Source organism: Phacochoerus africanus, chromosome 8 (assembly GCF_016906955.1).
Source record: "Phacochoerus africanus isolate WHEZ1 chromosome 8, ROS_Pafr_v1, whole genome shotgun sequence".
Taxonomy (NCBI): Eukaryota; Metazoa; Chordata; class Mammalia; order Artiodactyla; family Suidae; genus Phacochoerus; species Phacochoerus africanus.
This window is the reverse complement of record NC_062551.1, coordinates 162,541,612-162,565,128: the sequence shown is the minus strand read 5'-3', so window position 1 is coordinate 162,565,128 and position 23,517 is coordinate 162,541,612. Positions and strand designations below refer to the sequence as shown.

General features: G+C 52.5%; 1 protein-coding gene across 1 annotated transcript in view; it reads right to left on the bottom strand.

The window, feature by feature from the left end:
- The window catches only part of LOC125132212 (BEN domain-containing protein 5), a 241,158-nt gene that overhangs the window by 126,900 nt on the left and 90,741 nt on the right, over positions 1–23,517 (bottom strand). The window contains exon 4 of the mRNA XM_047789147.1: positions 972–1,061. Within this exon, the coding sequence (XP_047645103.1) occupies positions 972–1,061 (90 nt within the window). The remainder of the gene's footprint in view (positions 1–971; positions 1,062–23,517) is intronic.

Below are 23,517 nucleotides of genomic sequence, written 5' to 3'. Positions count from 1 at the left end.
ACACAGGGTAAAAACAAGTGAATGACAGCTCTACTCACTGACATGGACATTGGGCAAAACAACTCCGAAAGATACAGAGTGATGCCATGTTTACGAATCTCCAAAACATTCAAAACTAAGAAATACATGTTTTAGGAAAGCTTGCATGTGTAGTAAAACTATGAAGAAGGACAAATAAAAAATTCAAAATGACGGTTAATTAACTGTGGGACGAGGAAGGAAGGAAAACAGAGGATTTAAAAGCAGTAGATAATATTCTGCTTCTTAAGCTGGTGAGAACCTGGGCATTCATTACATTATTATTTATATACTATATATTGAACCTCTTTATACTGCTAACTGAATATATGCATGTATATACTGTTGACCAAATATACATTTATATGGATTAAATGATAATAAATAAAAATTCAATTATAAAGAGAGAGATTTGAGAAGAAAAATTACCACCCATTTAACTCTGGTCATGTGATACAAAGCAGGGATCCCTTGCTTGCGATAGTTATTTCCAGTGTTGCTGGTGAAGTGAATGATTGAATGAAGGAGTCCTAGATAGTTTTCAACCCTCACTTCCCCAGTCTATTGCACCCTAACCAACACAGACTAATGATTCCTTCCTTCCTTCCTTCCTTCCTTCCTTCCTTTCCTGTTGTAATGGTGAATAAGAGAAGGCCTTCTTTCTTATTTTTGTAAACCCCCAGAGACAAGGAAAACAAAGCTGGGAAGCAATGACTCTGTGACGCTTCCTCCAGACAAGAGGAACAAGAGACCTTCCTTCAGCTCCATGTATTCATTTACCCATGCGCCTATCCATCCACTCATTCATCCGTTCTTCCAGACACGCATGCATTCAATAAATATTTAGAGAAATAAATTCTAATGGAGGTCAGAGGTAGCCTCTTTGGAAGTGAATTCTCATCCGAGATGACTCTGCACGTGGCCCAGGATGCCCACGGGGTCTTGGCACTCACCTTGACACACAAATGAAGAGGGTGTTTCCCCTGGGTGGACGCGTCCTGTAATGAACACCACCTTCTTCTCTGCTCCCTCTCGAAGGTTGTCTGTAAGATACAATGTCAGAAGGTTGCTAAGGGAGACGGGGAAAGCTGAGACAAGGGGTCTGGTGTATGCGCGTGGGCCGGGGGGAGGGAATGGGAGGGTCGCTTTACATTTATCCTAAATCATTGGGTTAGAACCATTAAGGGCCAGCCATACGAACTAATTGCATGCTGCCCCTGGTTAGCCGGTATTGAACAACTCCTTTCCTGCCCTGTGGTGCAATTGATTAGGCTCCTATTATAATCATCTGAAGAAGTCACATGAGGAAAGTCAAATCCCAGATCCATTCAGCACGAAACGACAAGTTACGTATCCCCTTCTGAGTTTCATGGGCTAATCTATAAACGTGGATGACTCTATTGTCTTCAGAGGGCTGCTGTCATAATTAAATGAGCTCACATATGGCCTGGAACACAGTAACTAGTCAGTAACTGATGGATTAAAGAAATAGTAACATTACCATTTAGTCGTTTTAGTAATAGTAATATACTACTAATATTACTATATTAGTAAAGCGATGGTAGCAGCTGCCATTTAATTTAGTACCTTTTGCATCAGGCCCATTATACACATTATTTGTAATCCTTACAAAAACATGACAGTTAAGACTCCTTTTATCCAGGCAGAAACCGTGGCTCCGAGAAATTACAGAACTTGTTCAAGTTATACAGAGCCATGCAGAGCAGAACTGAGATTAGAGTCCATGGCCGTAGTGAACTATGTGGGACCGGATTTCTCGTTCATCTTAAGCGACGAGAAGAATGGACAAAGTAACAACTGTTTGCAGACCCTGAACAAGAATCAGTGCAAGACTAATTCACGAGAAAAGGGAAGCTAGTGAGGCCCATCCCAGACCAAAGAGCAGAGAGGGGTGTCCTGAACAGAGCGTAAGGGTCTCTCTGAGACGGAGATTCAGGGAATCTGAAGCATGTGGGGGTTTGGGGGGGACTCTGGAAGCACCCTAAGTTAAACACCTTTAAGAGCAAAGGGAGACTAATGCTAATGCCATTCGCAGCAACATGGATGGATCTCGAGTAGAGACTCTCATACTAAGTCAAGAAAGCCGGAAAGAAAAAGTCACATGCCATATGCTAGCACTTATTTGTGGAATCTAAAATATGGAACAGATGATCCTATCTAAAAATAACAAACAAACAAACAAACACCGAAGCAGATCACGGCCAAGAAGAGCAGACTTGGGGGGGAAGGGGAAGGAGCGGGATGGATGGGCATTTGGGGGACGCTAACTGTCATGTTTGGAATGGATGGGCCATGGGATCCTACTGTACAGCACAGGGGAATGTGTGAGATTGCGTCACTGTGTTGTACAATAGAACTTGACCAAACATTGTAAATCACCTATACTTTAATAATAATAATAAAAAGAGCAAAGGGAGAGAGAGAAAGCTCACCTGTTCTTAAGAAGCGTATGGTTTAAAAGAGGAGGTAGATATCTGAACATTTCTTGGACTCCATACAAGCTCATTGTGGGAGAAATTGTGACTTTCAGGGTGTCTGCTTAACGTCCTTCCCAGGGCCCTGTGTGGAATGCATGCTCACGAACTGGCTTTTGAATTAATAAGTAAAAAAATACTCATGTAGATGACGGGTTATGGAGAAATTTAGACACAAATTATCTTATTTCATCTTCATTATGTTTCTGTGAGGTGGAGAGAATCAACCCTACTTTACAGATGCGGGAACTGAGGCTGGCAGAAGGAGGTCCTGCAGCCAGCGTGGCGGAACCCAGCGCCTTTCACTGTCTCCTCCTGGACCCACAAACAGAGGTGTCAGATTCCAGATCTACTGCGTTTCCATCTACAATGTACAAAAGAGCGTTTGATTTCATCCCTCGTTGCTGGTGGGAGTTGAGCTGTGTCTCAGTGTTCATATTGCTTCTTCACTTAAAAAACACCAAACAAAATGCCACCAAGCCCTTTTAGAAAAACACTGTCTAACCCTGACCCCATCTATCCAGCAGCAGAGAAATAATGCACGGCAGCACGGGGGCCTCAGGGAAGGCTACCTTTGTGGATGTCTCCCCTGACCTGGTATCAACTCAATTGCATTCAGCATTTCTGCTGACCACAGGGAAATGCAAAAGGGGCATTCCATTTGCACACTAATTTTACTGAGCCCCTGCGTCTTCATAAAATGATAACATGGGGCTAATAAAAATCAAGCATCTCGGGTGCTAATATAAGCAAATGTTGATGCAGGCAGGTAACAAATTGCTTTGTCATTTAGGAGGCCGTAAAAGAGCATTATAATCATCTTTAGGCAAAATGGATGGATCGTCTTTGCTTAGCTTTTAGTTTTCATTTGCAAAATCAATTTAAGGTAATGCAGCAGCTCTGAGGTGGTGTGACACGGGACACCCCCCCCTTCACGTCCCCCCATCCCATCACCAAATCCCCAGACTCGGGCAAAGCCAATTAAACATATTCTTGGTGGAGGCAGCAGGGATGATAAAGGAAGCACATGCTTGAACAAAGCCAGGGTGGAAAAGAAGCTGAACAATGAGAACAAGAACACCATGTAAGGGAAGAGAAAGCTGGGGGCTTTGGGGGGGACATGCTCAGGGGTGCGGGGTACGCTGAAGTGGAGCTGGGACAGCCACACCAGGATCCCCAGCCAGCAGAAGGTGTGTGGAGTCAAATGTGCTTTGTGTAGCACACATACGCATATACACGCATACACACATGCACACACATACACACACACTCCTTCATAGACAGATGGTATCCCTCTATCAGCCACCATTTCTTTATTCATAAAATATGTATTGAGCACCTATTAGGTACTAGCTATCGTTCTCTTCATTTTATAGAAAATCAAGACTGAGCAACATTAAGCGGCTCACCCTGCCTCCCACAGCTAATGGCTGGCAGAGCCCGAGTCCCACCAGGCAGTCCGACTCCCCCTGTGTTCTTACCTCTGTGCCCTCCTGCCTCTTGTGAAGGAGGACAATAATATCACCCAGCTGCCAGAGCCATTAAGCCGTATTGATTCCGTATTTATCTATGCCAGCACTTTACATGTATGATCTCATTTAATTTTCACAGCAACCCAATGCAATACCTGATTCTTACCCCATATAGGAATTGAGATCTATCAAGGTGAGTGACGTGTCTGGACCTGCCTAAGGAGCAAAGTGGAGGCCAGGGTCAAACCCAGATCTTTATGAATCTCAAATGTATGCTCTTAGCCACTGTGTCATTCACCTCTTGGAGATGACATAGGGTCCTTGCGGTGGTTTTCTGTTTTGATTTTGTTTTGTCTGAGGGCGGGAGCAGCATGAAGAAATTCCTGAGCCAGGGTTGAACCCACAGCACAGCAGTAACCAGAGACACAGAAGTGACATCCCCAGATCCTTAACCAGCTGAGCCACTAGGGAACTTGGTGGTGGTTTTATTTATTTATTTATTTATTTGTCTTTTTGCCATTTCTTGGGCCGCTCCCACGGCATATGGAGGTTCCCAGGCTAGGGGTCAAATCGGAGCTGTAGCCACCGGCCTACGCCAGAGCCACAGCAACGCAGGATCCGAGCCGAGTCTGCAACCTACACCACAGCTCACGGCAACACTGGATCCTTAACCCACTGAGCAAGGGCAGGGACCGAACCCACAACCTCATGGTTCCTAGTCAGATTCGTTAACCACTGCGCCACGACGGGAACTCCTCCCTTGGTGGTGGTTTTAAAAATGCATCCACAGGTTCTTCGTCAATCCTTTTTCCCAGGTGATCTCCCTCCCCCACCGTGTGGGCTGGGCTTAGACACTTGTTCTAACAAACAGAATACTGCAGAGGTGATGATGCTTGGGTTTGAAATTAGGCTACAAAAAACAGTGGCTTCCATCTGGGATGATCTCTCTCTCTCATATCCCAGTCACTCCGGGGGAATCCAGCAGCCGGGACGGAAGGACACCCAGGTGGCCTGTGGAGAGGCCCCCAGAAAGGACCACCACGTCCCTGACACACTGTAGCCCTGACCGCCAACTTACTACAGACTCAGGAGAGACCCTGAGCCAGAACCAGCCAGCTAAGCTGCTCCTACATTCCTGACCCACAGAAATGGAGAGATGATAAGTTCTCGTTGTTTTAAAAGGCTGAATTCTGAAGTACTGTGTTAGGCAGTGAGAGATAACTAACCCATGCCCCTGGAGATAACTCCACCTCCCTGGTTGAAGGAGAATGTGAGAAACTTTGCATCGCCTCTGTTGACTCCGAGGCTGAGTGAGGCCCAGAGCCACAACCTTGGTGTCAGGAAAGAGAGCCTCCAGCCGTCTGCTCAGTTATCCATGATTTGTGCTTGTTGGAGGCACCAACCGAGATGCCACAAGGACCCAGAGGACAGGACACACATCTGAGGCCTCTGAGGACACACATCTCCCAGAAGCACACACTGTCGCTTTGGTTTCCCCACCTCTCCTGACAGTAACTTGTCACAGGGACTGAGGTGCTCCATGAAGGAAGAAGCGGCAGGGAACTGGGACAGGAAGTGGGAATGTCACGACAGGAGAAGCCGCTTTTAAAACAGGTAAGTCTTTTTCATTTTCTTGACTTCATCATCCTTGAAGGCATCGCATCAGGAAGTCAAGAAAGTGCCTTCCTAACCCTCCTACACTGTCGGTGGGAATGTACAACCACTCTGAAAAACAGTATGGGGCTTCCTTGGAAAACTAAATCCAGAACTACCATCTAACCCAGCAATCCCACTCCTGGGCATCTATCCGGACAAAACCATCATTCAAAAAGACATATAAATGTTCACTGCAGCACTATGTACAATAACCAAGACACGGAAGCAACCTAAATGTCCATCGACAGAGGATTGGATAAAGAAGATGTGGTACATACACACAATGGAATATTACTCAGTCATGATAAAGAATGAAATAATGCTATTTGTAGCAACATAGATGGACCTAGAAATTATCATACTAAGTGAAATTAGACAGTGAAAGATAAACATCATGTGATCTCACTTATGTGTGAAACCTAAAAAAAAAAAAATGGATACAAATGAACTTATTTGCAGAGTAGAAACAGACTCACAGACTTTGAAAACAAACTCATGTTTACCAAAGGGAGGGGATAGGAGGGAAAGACGGTGGGGGAGGGGGTTGGGATTTGGCATATGCACACTGAGGTTCATGGAATGATTGGCCAACGGGGACCTGCTGTGTAGCCCAGAGAACTCTACCCAATATTTTGTAATGATCTATGTGGGAAAAGAACCTGAAAGAGAATGGCTGTGTGTATACATAAAAGTGAATCATTTTGTTGAACCACAGAAATTAGTGCAACTTAATCAACTACCCTTGGGTAAAACTTTAAAAAAAAGAAAAAGAAAAGGAAAGCAAAGTGCCCTCCTGTTGGTTTCCAAACCAGCGTAGTTGCAGTCTTGTCTCTCATACTTGGGGCCAAGCAGGTCCCATGAGCAGGACAGTTCTCGCCACACCACCACTCCCGGGGGTGCGCTTTCCTCTCTGCCCAGAATGCCAGCCCCCAGCTCATCTGTCTGGCTCCCTCCTCCTCAGCCTTCCAGACTCTGCGTGGCTGGGCCTCCCCTGAGGAGGGGGAGAGGAAACGAACGTCCACCCAGGACTTGTCCTAGGCCACCCCGATGTTACCGCTGTCTCGTATCGGATTTCATCAGCACAATGATTTTCCCTGTAAAATACGTCATGTTGAGGGCTGTGAGGCTCTCACGCTGTTGCTGATACAGACCCCGAAGAAGGAAGAGGAGCTGCGAATTACATCAGAACAGGCTCAAGGTGCGTGATTTCTTGTAGGTAATTTTATGAGAAATGTAGGTTTAGGAGGCATGGATCAAGCTTTCTCGGAGGCCCTGGAGGACCAGTGAGTGACTGCATCGGGCAGAGATGAGACTTGTTGAAAGCAAAAGCATTCGGGGCTGACTCAGCCCAGGTGACTGAGGGTGAATCCGACAGGAGGGAGAGCTGGACGGGGGACCCTGGGCAGGACGCTGGCCCCTGTGTGTCCTCTGTTCCCTGAAGGAGTGTCAGGTGGAAAGCCCGCTGGCTTCCTGGGCAAACAGACCAGGACTCGTAGCCAGGCCTCTGAGATCACGGGCTGTGAGGCCTTGAGCAAATTCCTTATATATTCTGAGCCTCAGCTCCTTGTAAAATGAAAATCATCATCCCTGGCTCCCAAGACAAGCCTTAAGTGAGAGATGTCCCATTCCTTCTCCTGGCTGTGCCTGTGACAGCAGGTCCCGTTTACTGAGCCACAAGCCACGGGAACAGGTTTCTCGGCACCCGTGGACGTGGCCAGCCGGTAACTGACTGCGTGGAGCCCTGCGCCGTGCCCCGAAGGCTGACTCTCTCGTTCGGCCCACTAGATGCCGACGCACCCCTCCCCCGCACATGACAATCAAACCAGCTCCAGATGTCACGAAACTTCCCACATCACAGTCCCTGGTTGAATATTCTATAAATGCCAATAAGATATTCTGCTCTATTCACACTGGCTGTGTCACGATCTTCCCAAGCAAACTTTCAATGCCGTGGATGTCCTGTCTTTGCCCCAACTCCTCCAAAAATCTTTCTAGACCCCCCAGACCACAGTGCCCTCAGCCACCTCTGAACTCACGGAGTTCAATCTGGACCCATCATCTGGCCATAGGTCACTTGCTGCCTCGCTCAGGCAGGGCCGAAAGCCACAGCTCAGATCTGTTCTGCCTCATGCCCAGCACCTGCTCTTCTGAGCCTCCCATCACCTTGAGAAACAGCGGTGTTGGCCAAGTTTATGTTCAGGTCTCCCACTTCCTTGCCCCCCTGCCCTCTGGGTCACTTGCCCTCAGTGAGGCTCAGATGTCTCAGGGCTAAAATCTCATATCTGTGAGGGAGACAGAGCCATGCGCCGAGGTTAGGGACGGCATCTGCTACCCTCGATGCAATGGGAGGAAAGAAGAAAGCTTATCATTGCAAAGAGTCTGCTCATGACAGAGAAACGCTCCTGCGGAGAAAGGAAGCAGTAATGCTGGAGTCTCAGGCCTTTGGGAAGGAGCTTCCGCTTCGTGTTGTCTGCCACATAGGAAATCGGCTCTCTTGGCTTCAAAACTCAGTCAGGAGGCCTCCGACTTAAAGGAAGCTCCGTGAGGCCAGTAGAACTGCCACGCTCGGGGAATTGCTAAGTGGAAGGGCCTCAATGTGAAGATGAAGGGAGGGGCCCAGAGAGAGCAAGCGACCTGCCCCAGGCCACACAGCGAGAGAGCGTGTGAGCCAGGTCTGGAACCCAGGGCACAGAGCTCCAGCGCCCACACAGCCACCTCTCATGCCACTGGGCTGCGGTGGGCACGTCCATGCAGACGGGTGCTTGGAAAGCGCCCAGGGGATGCCTGCCAGGGATGTGAAGAAAGCCAGAAAGTGACGGGCCTGAGATACAGAGGAGACGGGCCAGTCGTCCCCTCAACAGTCACAGGGGCAGTGGCCCTTGGCCAGGCTGTCCTGCTGGGCTGGGCCTCTGGGCCTGGAGCAGGCAGGCAGCCTTCCGGGTGGGTCACGGCAGGATGGCTGTCCCACCACCATCTATTTTGACCCCCAGCATCCTCCAAGCTCCTCCAAACATCAGAATCTGAGCCACCTGCTCAGGGTACCTACCACGGTCAGGGCTCCTGGGGAGACGCCGAGATGGCAGCGCGCGAGGCTTCCCGGGCACGGCTCTTCGCGACCCGTGTGAGCAGGGAGTCAGGCAGGATTGGGACCATCTCTGCAGTGACTTTAATCAGTCCCGTGGGGAGCTCTGGGCCAGGAGGGCCCCGCATTTCTGTTCCAAGAGGCAGCGGGGCTGGCTCTGTGTCTGGCGTGGGCAAGAGACGGATGTGGGCGGCCCGCAAGGCCTGGGGTGGAGCCCCAGGCAAGGCTGCTTCCTTCAGCTGAGTGTAGTTTCAGGGGGAGCTCAGCTGTGCGCTGTCAGGCAGCAGCGCTCTGCTCCTGGGAGCTGGGGGAATTGGTCCCGGGGAGGGATCTGGGTGGTGCTACACCAGCCTTCAGCTGCGGTGGCCGAGGAGAGCCGGCAGGGCTGAGGCCAAAGAGACCAGAAGGCCCAGGACAAAGGAGTTTCTTTGTTAGTTTCCTTCTATGCATCTTTTCCAACACTGACCGTATGCCAAACTCTGGGGACATAGAGGGGACTCAGACCCTGTCCCTGCCATCCAGGAGCTCAAAGACGAGCGAAGAAAAATCAAGCCTGGCTTTGCAGTTGTAAACTTGAATGCCAGAGGTAGAGGGAGGGTTCGGTCCAAACCCTGCCACACGTGACCTTGAGCTCTGGATCCTTCATTTCCTCACCTGTGACATGAGGGGGATGCTAACAGCTTCACAGGGGTGTTGTAAGAACAGAGGCAATACAATGCCTTGGGTCTGTGCCCAAGGCACAGGATGGGCTCAGAAAGAGGGTCCTACAGGCCCTGCGAGGTCGCCCGGCCTGACAGATGCAGAAACCAAGGCGGCTAGAGTTTCAACACGCGAGTAGAATGTTGAACATTAGAGCAGAATGAATGCAGCGTTTCAGCATTAGAGCCGTGCCTTTGCGTCTTCTTCCCAAATTGTACTCCCAGGGCCTTGCACACAGAAGGCGCACAATAAACCCTCTTGGAATAGCTCTCGAGTGCTTGTTGCCCTTTGGTTGTGTGAGCGCATCAGGCTAGAACTGAGGGCCCCGGCTTTGCCTAACACGCGCTCCCAGCTCCGCCTTTCATCTCTCCCAGCCTCCAGAAATTTCTCACCAGGTTCAGTTTCAGGCTTATTAGCAAATGCAAATTGAATTACGAGGTGCCCTTTTGCAACAAGGACAACAAAAAAACAGTTTCCCCAGGAAAAGAGGGCGAGAAGAGGTGAAAGCGAGGATGAAAGTCGAAGACAATACATTCTAATCAAACTTGATAAATATGTAAATTAAAGCAGCCAAACAGTTGGCTTTGAGAAATGACTTCTCCGTAATGGATTTTTCCACACTGAAAGGCGCGAGTTCAGCCCGCCTGCTAGTCACAATCAGACCCTTCTCCTGCTTTCCTGGCAATGCGGGCTGATGGGGCCGGCACCGGGGTACCTGGAGGCAGAGCAGAGAACTAATCCTTTTAACGGATGCCATTTATTGAGCAACTACTAGCTGCTGGCAAGCTCCCCTCAGCCCCTTGAGAGGCGAGAACACCTGTCTGGTGGAGGAGGAAGCCAGGGTGAAGGCGAGGAAGGGCCAGATTTCCCAGACTTTCGAGCCTGGTGCTGCTGAGGGGCCAAAGCACCCAGCTGTTGAGCATATAAAGTCAATCCCTTCAGTGTTTTTTTTTTTTTTTTTTTTTTGCCAACCGGGGGGTCTCACCTACTCAAACGTTAGGGCCTTTCCGTTTTTTCCTTCCTTCACAGGACCTGGCACAGTGATGTGTTCAGTAAGAGCTTTCCTTAACTTGCTGTGTCGCTTGGGATGGACCCCTTCCCTCTGGCCACTCCCACCCCTGTTTCTCCATTTGTAAAATTAGCTATTGAAGTCAGCCCTGCTGAAGGGCCAGACAGCAGGGAGCAGAAAGGGGTGGTCAGACGGCAGATTCTCTGCAAAGACAATTGCCATTGTGAGCTCCCAATGGGGGGGGGGTTATTCCATAGTGATAGACAAGCCAGAATAATTGCCACAAAATTGATGAGCCTGAGATGTAACATAGCAGTCAGGTGAGAGGTGGTGGAAAGGAACAGGCTTTGAGGGGTTCTGCAGGGCCTACACCGTCCATATATTAAGATCCGGTCTCCCCAGGCCCCAAGAGCGCTGCATTGTTTTCCTTGTATTACAGACAAGAAATTTGAGGTCAAGTGCATTGCCCAGGCCACCCCGCTAGTGAGAGTCATGCTGGACTTTGAACCCAGTCTTTCCGTCTCCTGAGGTCAGTCTTTCTTCTGACGCCTCCAAGGGGAAGAGCTCGTTCTCCAGCTACACCAGACAAAAAGTGTTCTTCTGCCTGTAAATGTGAGCACGCGCAGCTGCTGCTGCCTCCAGCTCCCACGGTTCCCGGGGTTTTGCACGAAGTTATCGGACTTGAGGCATGAACAGGAATTCAAGTCGAATGATTTGCCGCCTTGGAAAGACACCATTAATGCAATTTCCCCAAACAGAGAACCAATGTTTATGAGCACAAGCACTGGAAATGCTTCAGGAAAAGGGTTTGCTGGTAGGGCTGGGAGGGATGCTATCCAGGCCCTGAGCCGAAGCTCTGTCTTGCCCGGCGCTGAAGGAATTTAGATCTGAAGCGTGTTCTTTCTTTCCCATTGAGCTCTTCATTGACTTGTATAAAAATACCACTTTCCATCTCAAATCCCACTGGCATCTTCATATAAGCACCGAAAATGCTACTGGGCTTTGGAGATTTCATTTAATGAAGGAAAAGTATTTCTATTAAAGAGTGTAATTTTTTTTCCCTCTCCACACAGCATCTTCAGAGGATCCAGGGAAGCCGGGTTGTTGTGGCCTCTGAGAGAACGCACAGCCCGCGCCTCAGCCGCGAGGGGGGGTCACACGGACTCTGGGCGGCAAGGAAGGGTCAATAATGGGAGGAAAGGAAGAGCAGGTAGCATCAAGTCCCGTGTCCCCAGGCTGGACAGCTTCTGAGGCACTTTGGCGCTCGCTGGGGAGACTCCCCCAAGCACAGCCCCATCCTGTGTTGCAGGAACTCTCATAGCCGCCCCCCAGCTCCTGTGCCCTGTGCTCCCTTCTCAGCAGTGAGCTCACACTCCTGCGCCCTGTCCTACAGCAGCTTCCTCGTGACAGGAAGCCAGTCCACCCGGACCCACCTGTCCCCTGCCCACCCACCACCCTCACCTCTGACTCTCACCCCACCTCCTCACATAGCTGGATCCTCCGAGCTGGCTGAAGGGCTCCTCTGGGTTCCACAGAGCTGGCTCCTGACCCCTCAGGCCCCCTCCCCCAAGAAGGGCAGCCCCACGATGGCAGGACTGGGTTTTATTAACTGCTGTGGACCCGCATCTGCGTGGTGCCACCGACGGACACACGGGCTGGCTGCACACTTACGGAACCAGTCAGTGCAGCTCGCAGGTAGTGAGTGATGCGCTGGGCAGGGGGGAGGCCAGGCCAGAAGAGGTGCGTGGGGTCCGCAGATTGTCCAAGATCAACCAGCTGAGAACAGAGCAGACCCCAGTCTGAGGCAAGGTAAACCTCGTTCCTTCTCCCCGAGGCTCCCATCCCTCAGACGGAGCCCACGGAGCGCAAGGGTGTGAGCGGAACCTTTGGTGTGGCCGTGCCTGCTCTCCGATTCTGCCTCTGCCACTCACTAGCTGTGTGGTCTTGGGAAAGTCACTGACTGGACCTCTGGGAGCCTCCGTCTCCTCATCCATAACATAGGAATAACAATAATAGGCATCCTACTGAGTAGTCGTGAGGACGAAGTGTGCCCAAATCAAGCCCTAATAACAGGTGTCACAGCTAAACCCTCCATAATGGTGACTCTTCCTCATCTTTCAACAAATATTGCCTGCGCCCCCCAGTCACCCCTCCCCACCCTGGGCAGAGCCAGGCAATCTTTGCTGGGTTCCGCCCTCGCCCTTCCGCTCCTACAGCCACTGCCTGGCGGCATAATAGGCATTTGCTTCTCTTTCCTTCCTGCCTTTCCCCTTTGGTGACTCTGAGCTTTTTGGGGGCAGAAGCCCTGTCTTGTTCATCTCTTTCTGGCAATCATTTCCTTTGTCTGAGACAGAGAAGGGCGTTTTGACATGGTTGTTTTGACGCAAGAGTTTTGAAATGGCTGCATTTAAATGTAAAATTGCTGTTGAAAATTACCAGGTAGTGTGTGAAACAGACGGCCGCCCCCCTCCCCCCGCCCCCCGGCTACCCGTGCATGTCTCATCTTCACTGTCCTTCATTCCCGGACTCCTCACGGCCCAACGTGACCGGGAGCCCACCCCGAGCCCCACCACCCCTCCCTCTCCTCTGAGCCCCTGTCGGAAGGGAGATCAGGGATGGGAACATTCTGGAAGGAGGGGAGGTAGCCTGAAATGTCTCCTTGGCACATTATTTGGTAACGTTTATTAAAAAGCGGACGGTGTAATGCTTTGTTTTCTCGGCTGTGTCAAAATGTCCCCGTTTCCAAACAGTTGTGTCAGAGAAGTTGCATCAGTGTGGCTGAAACTAAAGGACTGTGTCTAAGTTGTGAACTCTGTACGGAAGCCACCTGGCCAGGGTTTAAAATATACACTCTTGAGAGTTCCCGTCGTGGCGCAGTGGTTAACGAATCCGACTAGGAACCATGAGGTTGCGGGTTCGGTCCCTGCCCTTCCTCAGTGGGTTAACGATCCGGCGTTGCCGTGAGCTGTGGTGTAGGTTGCAGACGCAGCTTGGATCCCGCATTGCTGTGGCTCTGGCGTAGGCCGGTGGCTGCAGCTCCGATTCAACCCCTAGCCTGGGAACCTCCATATGCCTCGGGAGCGGCCCAAGAAATAGCAAAAAGACAAAAAAAAAAACAAAAAAAAACAAAAAAAAACAACACTCTTGTAAGTAGATTACCAAGCAATCAGCGACGCCTAATACCACCCCCCCCCCCGTAATTCAGTACTTCCTTTTTGTTCCAGTGAGGATATTTCCATTACCGTAAGGATCAGAGAAGTTAAGGATGGCACCTGATGTCACACAGCTGAGATCTTTAGAGCTGCATGTGGTCTAGTTAATCTCCCCCTTTTTACAGCCAAGGTGCCAAGAGAGAAAGGGACTTGAGCAAGGTTTCACAGCGAACTGGATTTTCACATTAGGTCGGAAACATGTGACAAGTCATTGGATAACTTCTTCACGCTGTGCCCTAAATTCTGGACCCCAGCCCCACCCCTGAGCCCATGGCCTGCACTCAACAGACTGGAAGAGAGACCACGGCAGGGTGTTAAAGCCCTGGGCATGCTGCTTGGAAATTGGATCGGCCAAGGTCGTGGTAAAAGAAGGTTTAGTGTCCGACCGGGCAGGCTGTCAATATCACATTAGCCAGGCAGTCCAGTGAAGCAGCAAGACGGGGGTGGCCCAGGCCCGCAGGAGGGGAGCACGAGCTGCGGCAGCAGGGGGGGCACGTGCCGGAGCTCCCTGTCTGTATCTGCTTCCATAAGTGATACTTTCTAGAGCCAGCGAAATAAAGCAAGCCCTGTTAACCTGAGTTAGGAAATTACATATCCTTACTGCCTTCATGGTTTGCAGGACCAGATTGAATGGTATCTTTCTTGAATAAAATAAATTATAAAAACTTAATTCATAAGAACGTATTGCCAGAGGGTGTTTTCATAGGATGGCACATGCTCCTGGGATAAGGCTTCTAGGATAAACCTGGACGCCATGTGCAAATTCTGCCCCAGATGAACCCCCGGGGCTCCTGGACCGGAGTCGGCAGACCTGAGTTTGAAGCTGCGTAACTGAGATAAGTTGCTGAACCACAGGTTCATCAGAGGCTAAGTAAGAAAGGGCTGTACGTCACGGTCGCTCCACAAAGGCAGCCTCTGCTGTTACTGAGCTCGGAAGCTTCGAGCCCACCCTCTGGTAGACCCCTTCCTCCTGGAGGGTCCGGGCTGAAGGCGCGGTCAGAGCACGTGCGGGCTGAGAACAGAGAAGCCCTCAGCACAAAGGCTCTGAGCAGGGACTCGGGCACCAAGCAGGGCAGTGCCCCCACCCTCTCGGGGTGTGTGACCTTGGGCAAGCTCCTCCAACTCTCTGTGCTGTGCCTCAGTCTTCTCCTCTGTGAGATGGGGTCACTAGCGGCCCACCTCCAAGGCATGCTCTGAGGGGAAAAGGAGTCGGGAATTTGTCAAGCACTAGAACAGCGTCCTCGTACATCCGGTATGAATATGTGGTTGTTAAAGAAATGCTGACTGATAACATGCATCCAAGTGCACAGGGTCTGTGACAGACCCTTCTCAGACCTGGTCTCCGATGGACAGTTCTTTGATGCTTTTCTCCAGCGAGGAGAGGCTCATACATACACAGGCAAGAAATACAGTTTATTCTCTGGTTTTTCAGCCCTGGCTACATATTAGAACCACCTAGTGGGGAGCTTTTAGAAATACTGATGCCCAACTCCCCCCACCCCCCCGCCCCCATACCCCTGCCCTAACTGAGGTTGTGGGAGGGGCTCGAGCAAATTATCCCTATACTCTGCAGTCCCAGCTGGGAACCACGGGTCCGGTGTGCGCTGGGGCCAGACCAGCTACTCCCTGGATCTTGGATTTCTTACTACATCATCTGTAGTAAAAGAGGCCAGGCCTAGGTGGTCTCGCAGCCCCCTCCAGGTTGAAAGAATCCTGGAGGTGTGGCGGACCCACGAGCTGGCTTGGGATGGTTCTGATTAGACCACATTGGTCTTCGCATCAAGGAGGAAGCACTGCAGTGAGTGGACAAGAAAACACGCACACACGTCAATTGGCTAATTTCTCGCAGACACGGTCCCTTGCAGGGCACGAGACAAGAAGTACTGAGATAATAGCGGTGTGGCCTCTCCGGGAACTCACTAAGCTCAGAGCAAACAGACTGGATTTATACCGGAAATGGAAGTCGTGTGCACGCGAAGGAGGGGGCAAGGCACTTTCAAGAAGGAAGAGGGGAGAGTTAACACACTTGCAGTCAGGGACACCGAGGGGCACACATACACGCACGCTGGGGGCCAGAAAGACTCGGGATCCTCCGAGAACAGGAGGGAAGGCGGATCCGTGCAGCTGAGCCCCGATCTGCGCAGGCACCAGGGCGTGTCGTCGTCTAATCTCGTCCCATCCTGGCAGCCTCCCGGAGGCAGGGGGCTGACGGCATCCCACGGACCACACCGGTCTGAGCAGCTGTACCAAGTCGCTCACTCCCAAACCCTGCGCTCTTGCCCCTGTGGCTTGGTGCCTCGCTTATCCAGAGCTTTCTGTCCTCATAACCTCACACACCCAGATCACAGGAAACAGCCAGAAGGAAGCAGAAAAGGGCTGAGATCCACTCAGATGCAGCCCCATGGCCCCACCTTCAAGGCCTGGTCAAGTCTCCGGAGAACCTGCTGGGGACAGTGGGGATTCCTGGGGCAATGGGGCAAAGCATATACCAGTTGAGAGCTGGTCTATGAGCACAGTGATACACACTGGGAACTGGTCAGGTCCCCATCAAGACTGGGTGTCCTGGGACATGTTCCCAGTGGCCTGACACTGTGACACTATGCACACACCAAAGGAAGCTGGCATGGCTGGCAGTGGGCTGCTTGGCCTCAGGGCTCTGCAGGAAGCACCTGCCCAGCCTCTGGCAGGGGGAAGGCAGCCTGGCAGCTGAGGTGTGGGGCCCGCTCAGTGCAACTAGCACCACAGCGGGGTGGTCGCGCTCGGGGTCGGAGAGGAGAATGCCTGTCAGGACAGTCCCGTCCCAGCCACCTCCACCTGGCTGTGCCCTCGCTCCCAGGGCGAGCATTGGGGACACGAGGATGTAGGCCTGGAGCTGCTCTCCAGAAACTTGCCCTCTAGGAACGAGGTGCCCTGTGAAAATTGGAAGGCCTGGGGCTGGAGAGAGCACGCTGAACAGGGAGAGAGCTTGGGAAAGAAGAGTGCTGGGCTGGAGGCAGGCAGTGCTCCCAGACCAGCTGGTACCACGGCACCACAGGTGACAGCTTCCCGGGACCAACTCCTAGCTTCGGTCAAATCGGGGCCCAATGCCAGCCCAGCTGCGGACCTGGCTGACCGGGGCTGGGCTGGGATCTCCTCCGCTCACCCCACTTCTGGTTCTGAGAGTGAGGGTCCCGTGTGGCAGGGGGCACGCACTCTCCTCCCTGGCAGGTAGCAGGTGCTCTGTGTGTGTGAACATTGAAGGGGGTGGAGAAGCTGCTCCCCCACTTTAAAGCTCCACCTTCAGACAGCAGCCTGTGATGGACTTGCCTTCTGGAAGAAGGGGCCGCTTTCGAGCGGTGCTGACGCGGCACTAACAAGGTGGGGACTGTCTGTTTGTCCCCTGTCTTCTGGCAAAAGCCACAGTCTCCCGTCTCCGTGTTCCCCAGGGCGTCCTTTCAAAGCCCTTCTCTTTGATGCCAGGTGGAGGCGTTCCAGACAGCTATTTGCATTTCCAATTCTAGAAATCATTAATATTTTAAACCTGCCAGCCCCGCGGTTTATTAACACACATTCCCTACCTGCTACTGTTCAGGGGAAACTTTCTATGTGGGAAACATCCCAACGTGGGTGAGGTCCCAACTGCTGTTCCAATTCTGCTCTCGGTTCCCTGCTCTCGGGGCCCCAGTCGGGAAGAGGGAGGATTCTGGGTGGCTGTGTGCAGGCTGAGGGACGTGCAGGGGACCAGAGCCCAGAGGAGACCCCGGTTTCACAGAGGAGGGCGTCTGATGCCAGGGGGATGTTTCTGCAGAGGATGGAAAGCTGGTGAGCAAGTCAGAGCACTGGGCTTAGCCATGGCCCTTTCCTTTCCTGTTGGTTATCGTGGCAATAGGCTGAGGTTAAGAGCAAGGCTCTTTGAGCCGGACAGGCCTGGGTTCAAATCCCGGCTCTGACACCACGAGCTGGGTGGCACTTACAACAGACAGCTTATGAGCCCTTTCTGGGTGTCAGCAGAGGGCAGCCTTTGTGGACCTGCTCAATGCACCCAGCACCACAGAGGGGGTGACCTCACTAGGTGCTGCCACTGTGGGACCTGACCCTGCCTGTCTCTTCTCTCCGCCCTCCCACCTCACCTCTGCCTTCGCCTCTGATGCTCACAACCACCCTATGGGGTACTTCCTGCGTCCCCCTTGCACAGACAAGAGACGAAGAATCAGAGAGGCTGGATCACTTGCTCCAGACCACACAGCTGGCCAGGCAGGATTTAATCCTGAGCCTCAGGGCAATGAAACATCAAGCTCTTCTGCCGCCCACTCCAGAAATGGGTGTGAGAATCCAAGCCGGCTGTGGTGGTTGCCCGCCACCTGCAAAGCCCAGCCACCCATCTCTCCTTCCCTAAGCTCCCCGTCCTCCCTGGCCAGAGGACCTTGGGTGTCCCTGGCTCCCAGTCCCCCGCATCACTGCCATCCTGTGCCTCTGTCACCTCCTCCTTTCCGTCCACTCCCGGCAACTCTCACAGTCCTTGGCATGTGCCAAAGTTGCAGTCAGTGTTTGCTACCCAGATTGAGAGAGAATGATATTAACCAGGCCAATACCCAGAAGGAAATGTTTGCCAAAGATCTTTAGCCTGGACACATCAATATCAAAATGACACAGCTATAATTTGCTTTCAGATTCAGACTGGAAAGGTGAACTTTGACCCTGTCAAAAAAAATGAGAAGAAATTAAATTGAAGCACAAAGCCATTTCCCCTGTTCCAGGGCTCTGGGTTTCTAATTAATGTGCAGCACCATTCCGAGAGCTGCAGGGGATTCGGGGAGATGGTGTCCGTTACCTTGAAAACTGAGCAGAGCTGGGGAGAGAGCTTTTTGTTCGTTGGTTTGTCTGTTTTTCTTTTCTGGGATGCATTGTGTTTCTTGGGGTATAGGTCCTTAGACGTGAGTGATCCCAGGCGATTAGAAAAAAATAATTGCTAGAAGCTGACCTGGTACAACAGAACCCACAATAAAACAGCCCTCAACACACTCACTCGGCCTCCCTGTCCCAGAGGGTCGCAGCTCAGCCCCAGGACGTTAGACTCATCAGATGGATTTTAGCAGCACTGGCCGAAAGGCAAGGCTCCCAATTTGGGAGGCTAAGGGTGGAGGTCCCTGCCCGCCGCTCCCCCAGGCAGGTGCTACGGCTTAACTAGAGTTGGCTCTGGGTGTCGGCAGCCAAGCCTCTGCAATACTGAAGCAGAGACGAGGGGGAGCGACGGGGACCTCAGTCTGGCAACAGGGGGGCGCACGAAAGGAGCTACAGGCCAGGAAAGGGCACTGACTGAACGAAGGCGTCAGCCTGGGCTCGGGTTTCCAGGAGTGGCCACCACGCCTCCTGGGGGTAATGAAGAAAGGGGTGAGGTTCTTAACCTCCTGATCCCCGACCTTGAACTTGCACCGGTGAGTGAGAATCACCTGGTGTGCTTGCTAAAACGACAGGGTCCCAACCCCCCTCCAGACTCACTGAATTCGAATCTCCAGCAGAGGGCCTGGGAGTGGATATTCTCCTAAGCCAGTGCCCTGGGTGCTTTCTGATGTTCTGGAAATGAGTCACTTAAAGCACTAACACCTTCCTCATGGGAGCCCCTGGGGAACGGTCTGGCCTTGGGCAAGTCACATCCCTTCTCTGGGCTTCCGTTTCCACGTCTATGCCCTGGGGTTGGGGATCCCTGCGCCTCAGGGGTGTATTGCATCCGAGGAAGAAATTAGATGTTTCGTAGATGGTGCCTGGCCCCGAGGAGATGCGCCACGTGTGAGAAGCCTGCCCAAGAGGAGCGAAGGCTGAAGGCCTCCATCCAGGGCCTCCAATGGGGCTACAAGCCCCTCTTTTTATTCTCAAGCTTTGGAAGCTTCCGTTTCAAATGCTCCTGCTCCCCGGGGGCGGGGGGGCATTGTCACAGGTCCTGGCCCATCCCACGAGCCACAGGGCTCCAGGGCTCTCAGCAGCATGGGACGTCAGGACCCGGCTTCCTTGGGGAAGCTCTGCTGGGAGAAGCCAGGGTGGCTGCGACCCCCCAGGTCCTTGATGGAATCAGCTCAGCTGACAGCTGCTTTTCCAGTTCCTGCTCCTTATTCCCTGGGCTCCCCAAGCAGTAGGTCCTGTGGCTCAGTGGGATCTTAAGGAGTGAGACCCCTCCCAGGTCACGCACGTCCACAGGGATAGGATTCAGTGGAGGCAGGGAAGGGGTTGGCGGTCAGGAGGCCTGGGTGAAGCCATGCAGGCCTTACGTGGTGTGTCACGGGCGGAGCTGTGTCCCCTCCGGTTTAGATGCTGAGGTTCCAACTCCCCAGAGCATGGCCGTCCTTGGAGATGCGATTAGGATAAAATAAGGTGCGGTGGGTGGGCGTCCTTACAAGAAACTGGGACACGGGCACAGGATAGAGACCCCGCAGGGACCCACAGAAGACGGCCGTCTTCGAGCTCGACCTGGCCAGCACCCTGACCTCAGATTTTGGGACTTTGGAGCTGTGAGAAAAGGACTTTCTGTTGTATAAGGCCCCAGGCGGTGGGGTTTGTATGGCAGCCGGGGCAGGCTCCTTCCCCCGGCTCTTCGACTCCTGCTTTGGGAAGGTCGCCCTCAGTTTTCTCATCCGTAAAGGGGGAAAACACGGTGCTTGACTCAAGGTCGTTAAGGTGGGCACAACTGGACCAACACCATAGACGCGCCACCTGCCTGGCGTTTACTGTGTGATACGTGCTGTCTCCTCTCCCTGTTTCGCTGTGTCCTATAACTTGTCACCTCGATTTCAAGCACACGAAATGGGGATGCCACCCTTGTCCATCCGATTGAACAGAACCGCTGGGAAAACAGGTTCAAGACGGTCTGGAGCACTTTACAGACGGGAAGAACGGCTATGCCAGGCGAAGCCGGGCCTCATCCTCGCTGACGCACTGTGGCGCTGAGCGCCGAGGTTCAGAGCAGCAGGGAGAGCCGTGGGTTTAGACACACAGGCCCTGGGTTCGAGCCCCAGCTCTGCCACTTCAGTGAGCATGTGGGCACCTCACGCAGCTTCAGGGTCCTGGCGGTGACACCCGGATAGGGCCAACTGTGAGGGAAGAGGCTAATGCTATCCATGCAAGCGTCCACCAAGTCCCAAGTGATTCCATGAGCTCGTCCAGCACAGGAAGATTTCCCTCCTGCTCCCAATGGCATCGTGTGGAATCAGTGCCAGAGGACTTGCTCCGGCGTCTGGGAGAAGCGCTACCTCTTTCCCATCAGAATCGCCTTCTGATACAGACGTCACACCCTTCTCAAAACCTCACAGACAGCACCTGGCTCCTGGCCCCTCAGCCTTCAGCCGGGGCCACCAACCGACTCAGAGCCCAGCTTCCTGCCCACCCGACCCGGGCAGTCTGTGCAGCGTCTCCTTCTAAATCACAGCCGACCCCCTAGCTTCTCCCCACCACCCAACCTGACTCAGAATCAGGACAAGGCAAAGTATTTGGGGACGAGGCAGCAAGCATTACAAGAAGAGTATTTATAAGAAAAGAAACCTCTTTCCAGCACCACTCATCCAGGGAAGGCTGTGTGCAGTGGGGTGTAGGCGGAAGGTGGGGCATCTGTCCTTGGGGGCCTGCCCAACACTGGCTCTCCATCAACAAGTAAAATCATGAGGTTGTCAGGACTCGAACCACGGATCAGGAGGTGAGTGTACACTGACGAGCCTCAGAGCATTAGCTCTGTGGTCAAGCACCAGGCACCGGCCAGCAGCTGATGTACCAGAAACCCGCTGGATGTCGTTACTTTCTAGCTGCTTAGCGGAAGGGGTCAGGGGTCAAATGAGAAGAAGGCCTAACCCATCCTTCTTCTTTGAAACAACATTTTGCAAACTGAATCAGGAAGTTCTGCTTGGTGGTCATGAGATGTTCTAACAATGCCCCAGAAAATGTGCCCGGAGGAAGTCATGTCTTTGGCTGTGCGGGCACAGAGTGTGGCTGCCTAGACCGTGAGGCCATGCCTCCTCGCTCTGAAAGAGGCTAGGAAGAGATGAGGGGATTTTCCTCCCCTGTCGAAGGCTGTCAGTGTTGGAGTTCCTGTCGTGGCTCAGCAGTAAGGAACCCAACCAGGATCCATGAGGATCCACTGGCCTTGCTCAGTGGATTAAGGATCTGGCGTTGCAGTGGCTCCAGGGTAGCCTGCAGACATGGCTCAGATCTGGCCTTGCTGTGCCTGTGGCGTAGGCCGGCATCTACAGCTCAGATTCAACCCTGAGCCAGGGAATGTCCATGTGCCGTGGGTGTGGCCCTAAAAAGATAGAACAAACAAACAAAAAAAACCACAGCCGTTGTGACTATGGCTGAAGGCTCACAGGTTGTGACCTCTCTGGAGTCCTCACCGGAGTTGGTTCCCGCTGTCGGGCAAGGCCGTGAGCGCCAGGACACTGGTCAAGAGGAGGCCCAGGAGCCTGTGTTAGCGAGGAGTCCAGGTGGGAGGGAGAGGCGAGGAAAGGAAGGCAGAAGAAAGATGCCCTGCCCGTGGCCTCGGCCCTCACTCTGGCTGCAGCCCGAGCTCTGCCCTCAGGCCCAGCTGACACCAGGGCCGGCCCGGGACCTCAGTCGAAGCCTTCCCTCAATCACGGTTTGTCATCTAAGTGAGCGACAAGAGGAGGGTCAACTTAGGGTTCAGGGAGGGCCTGCTTGTTCGGCTTCCCCCACCCCCCAACCCGGGCTCGGGGGCAGGAGCGGGCAAGGCCCTCAATTCAAGTACCACTTAGGCCCAGCGGAGTGAAGAGGCACCATCCCTCCAATGGCTCACAGATGGTGGCCCCAAAGGCCATCAAATGCCAGAGTTAATTCAAGAAGGGAGACCGTGTGTTTGTTTAAAAAGAAACAGCTATCAGAAAAGGAGCTTCGGTAACTTATCAACTGAAAATGAGGAAAAGAGAGTCCAAGAAAAACTTCCTTGACGGCGGGCTCCAGGACACCTGCGGGGTGGAATCCATCTAGACTTCCATGTCCTCTCCGTGGCAGGTGGAAACCACAGGGAGTGAGGAGTCGGGCTCCAATCCTGTCCCCCCGCCGGGAACCTAAGCGAAGACGCTGTGAAGGGGGGGTTCTGAAGGCAAATGCCACCGGGGCGCACGGTCACAGACGCAGATGTGAGGGGACCCTGTGGCCCAGGCCAGCACCGAGAGCCCTTGAGTGGGCGCCTGTCACGCTCCGTGGGGCCCCGAGTTCCATGGTCCTTTCAGAGCCTTTTCCAAGAGTTGCCAGGGATCTTGATGGGATGTTTATATGAAATCTCTGTTGTTGTTTTTGGGGTTTTTTTTGTTTGCTTGTTTGTTTGTTTTGCTTATTGAGGGCCGTCCTGTGGCATATGGAGGTTCCCAGGCTAGGGGTCTAATCGGAGCTACGGCTGCCGGCCTACACCACAGCCACAGCAACTCAGGATCCAAGCCTCGTCTGCGACCTACACCACAGCTCACGGCAACGCCGGATCCCTAACCCACTGAGCAAGGCCAGGGATCGAACCTGCAACCTCACGGTTCCTAGTCAGGTTCATTTCTGCTGCGCCATGACGGGAACTCCTAAAATCTCTCATTTTTAAGTATTAGAAACTAATTTTGATTTTACCTTTTTAATTAATAATTTTTTTGCTTTTTACAGCTGTACCTGCAGCATATGGAAGTTCTCAGGCTAGAGGCTGAATTGGTGCTGCAGTCGCAGGCCTACACGATAGCCATGGCAACACTGGATCCGAGCCACGTCTGTCACCTACACCGCAGCTCACGGCCACGCCGCATCCCTAACCTACTGATCAAGGCCAGGAATCGAACGCGCATACTCACGACACAACGTTCTTAATCTGCTAAGCACAGCAGGAACTCTGTTTTCTTTTAAAGCAAGAAAAAGAAAGTCT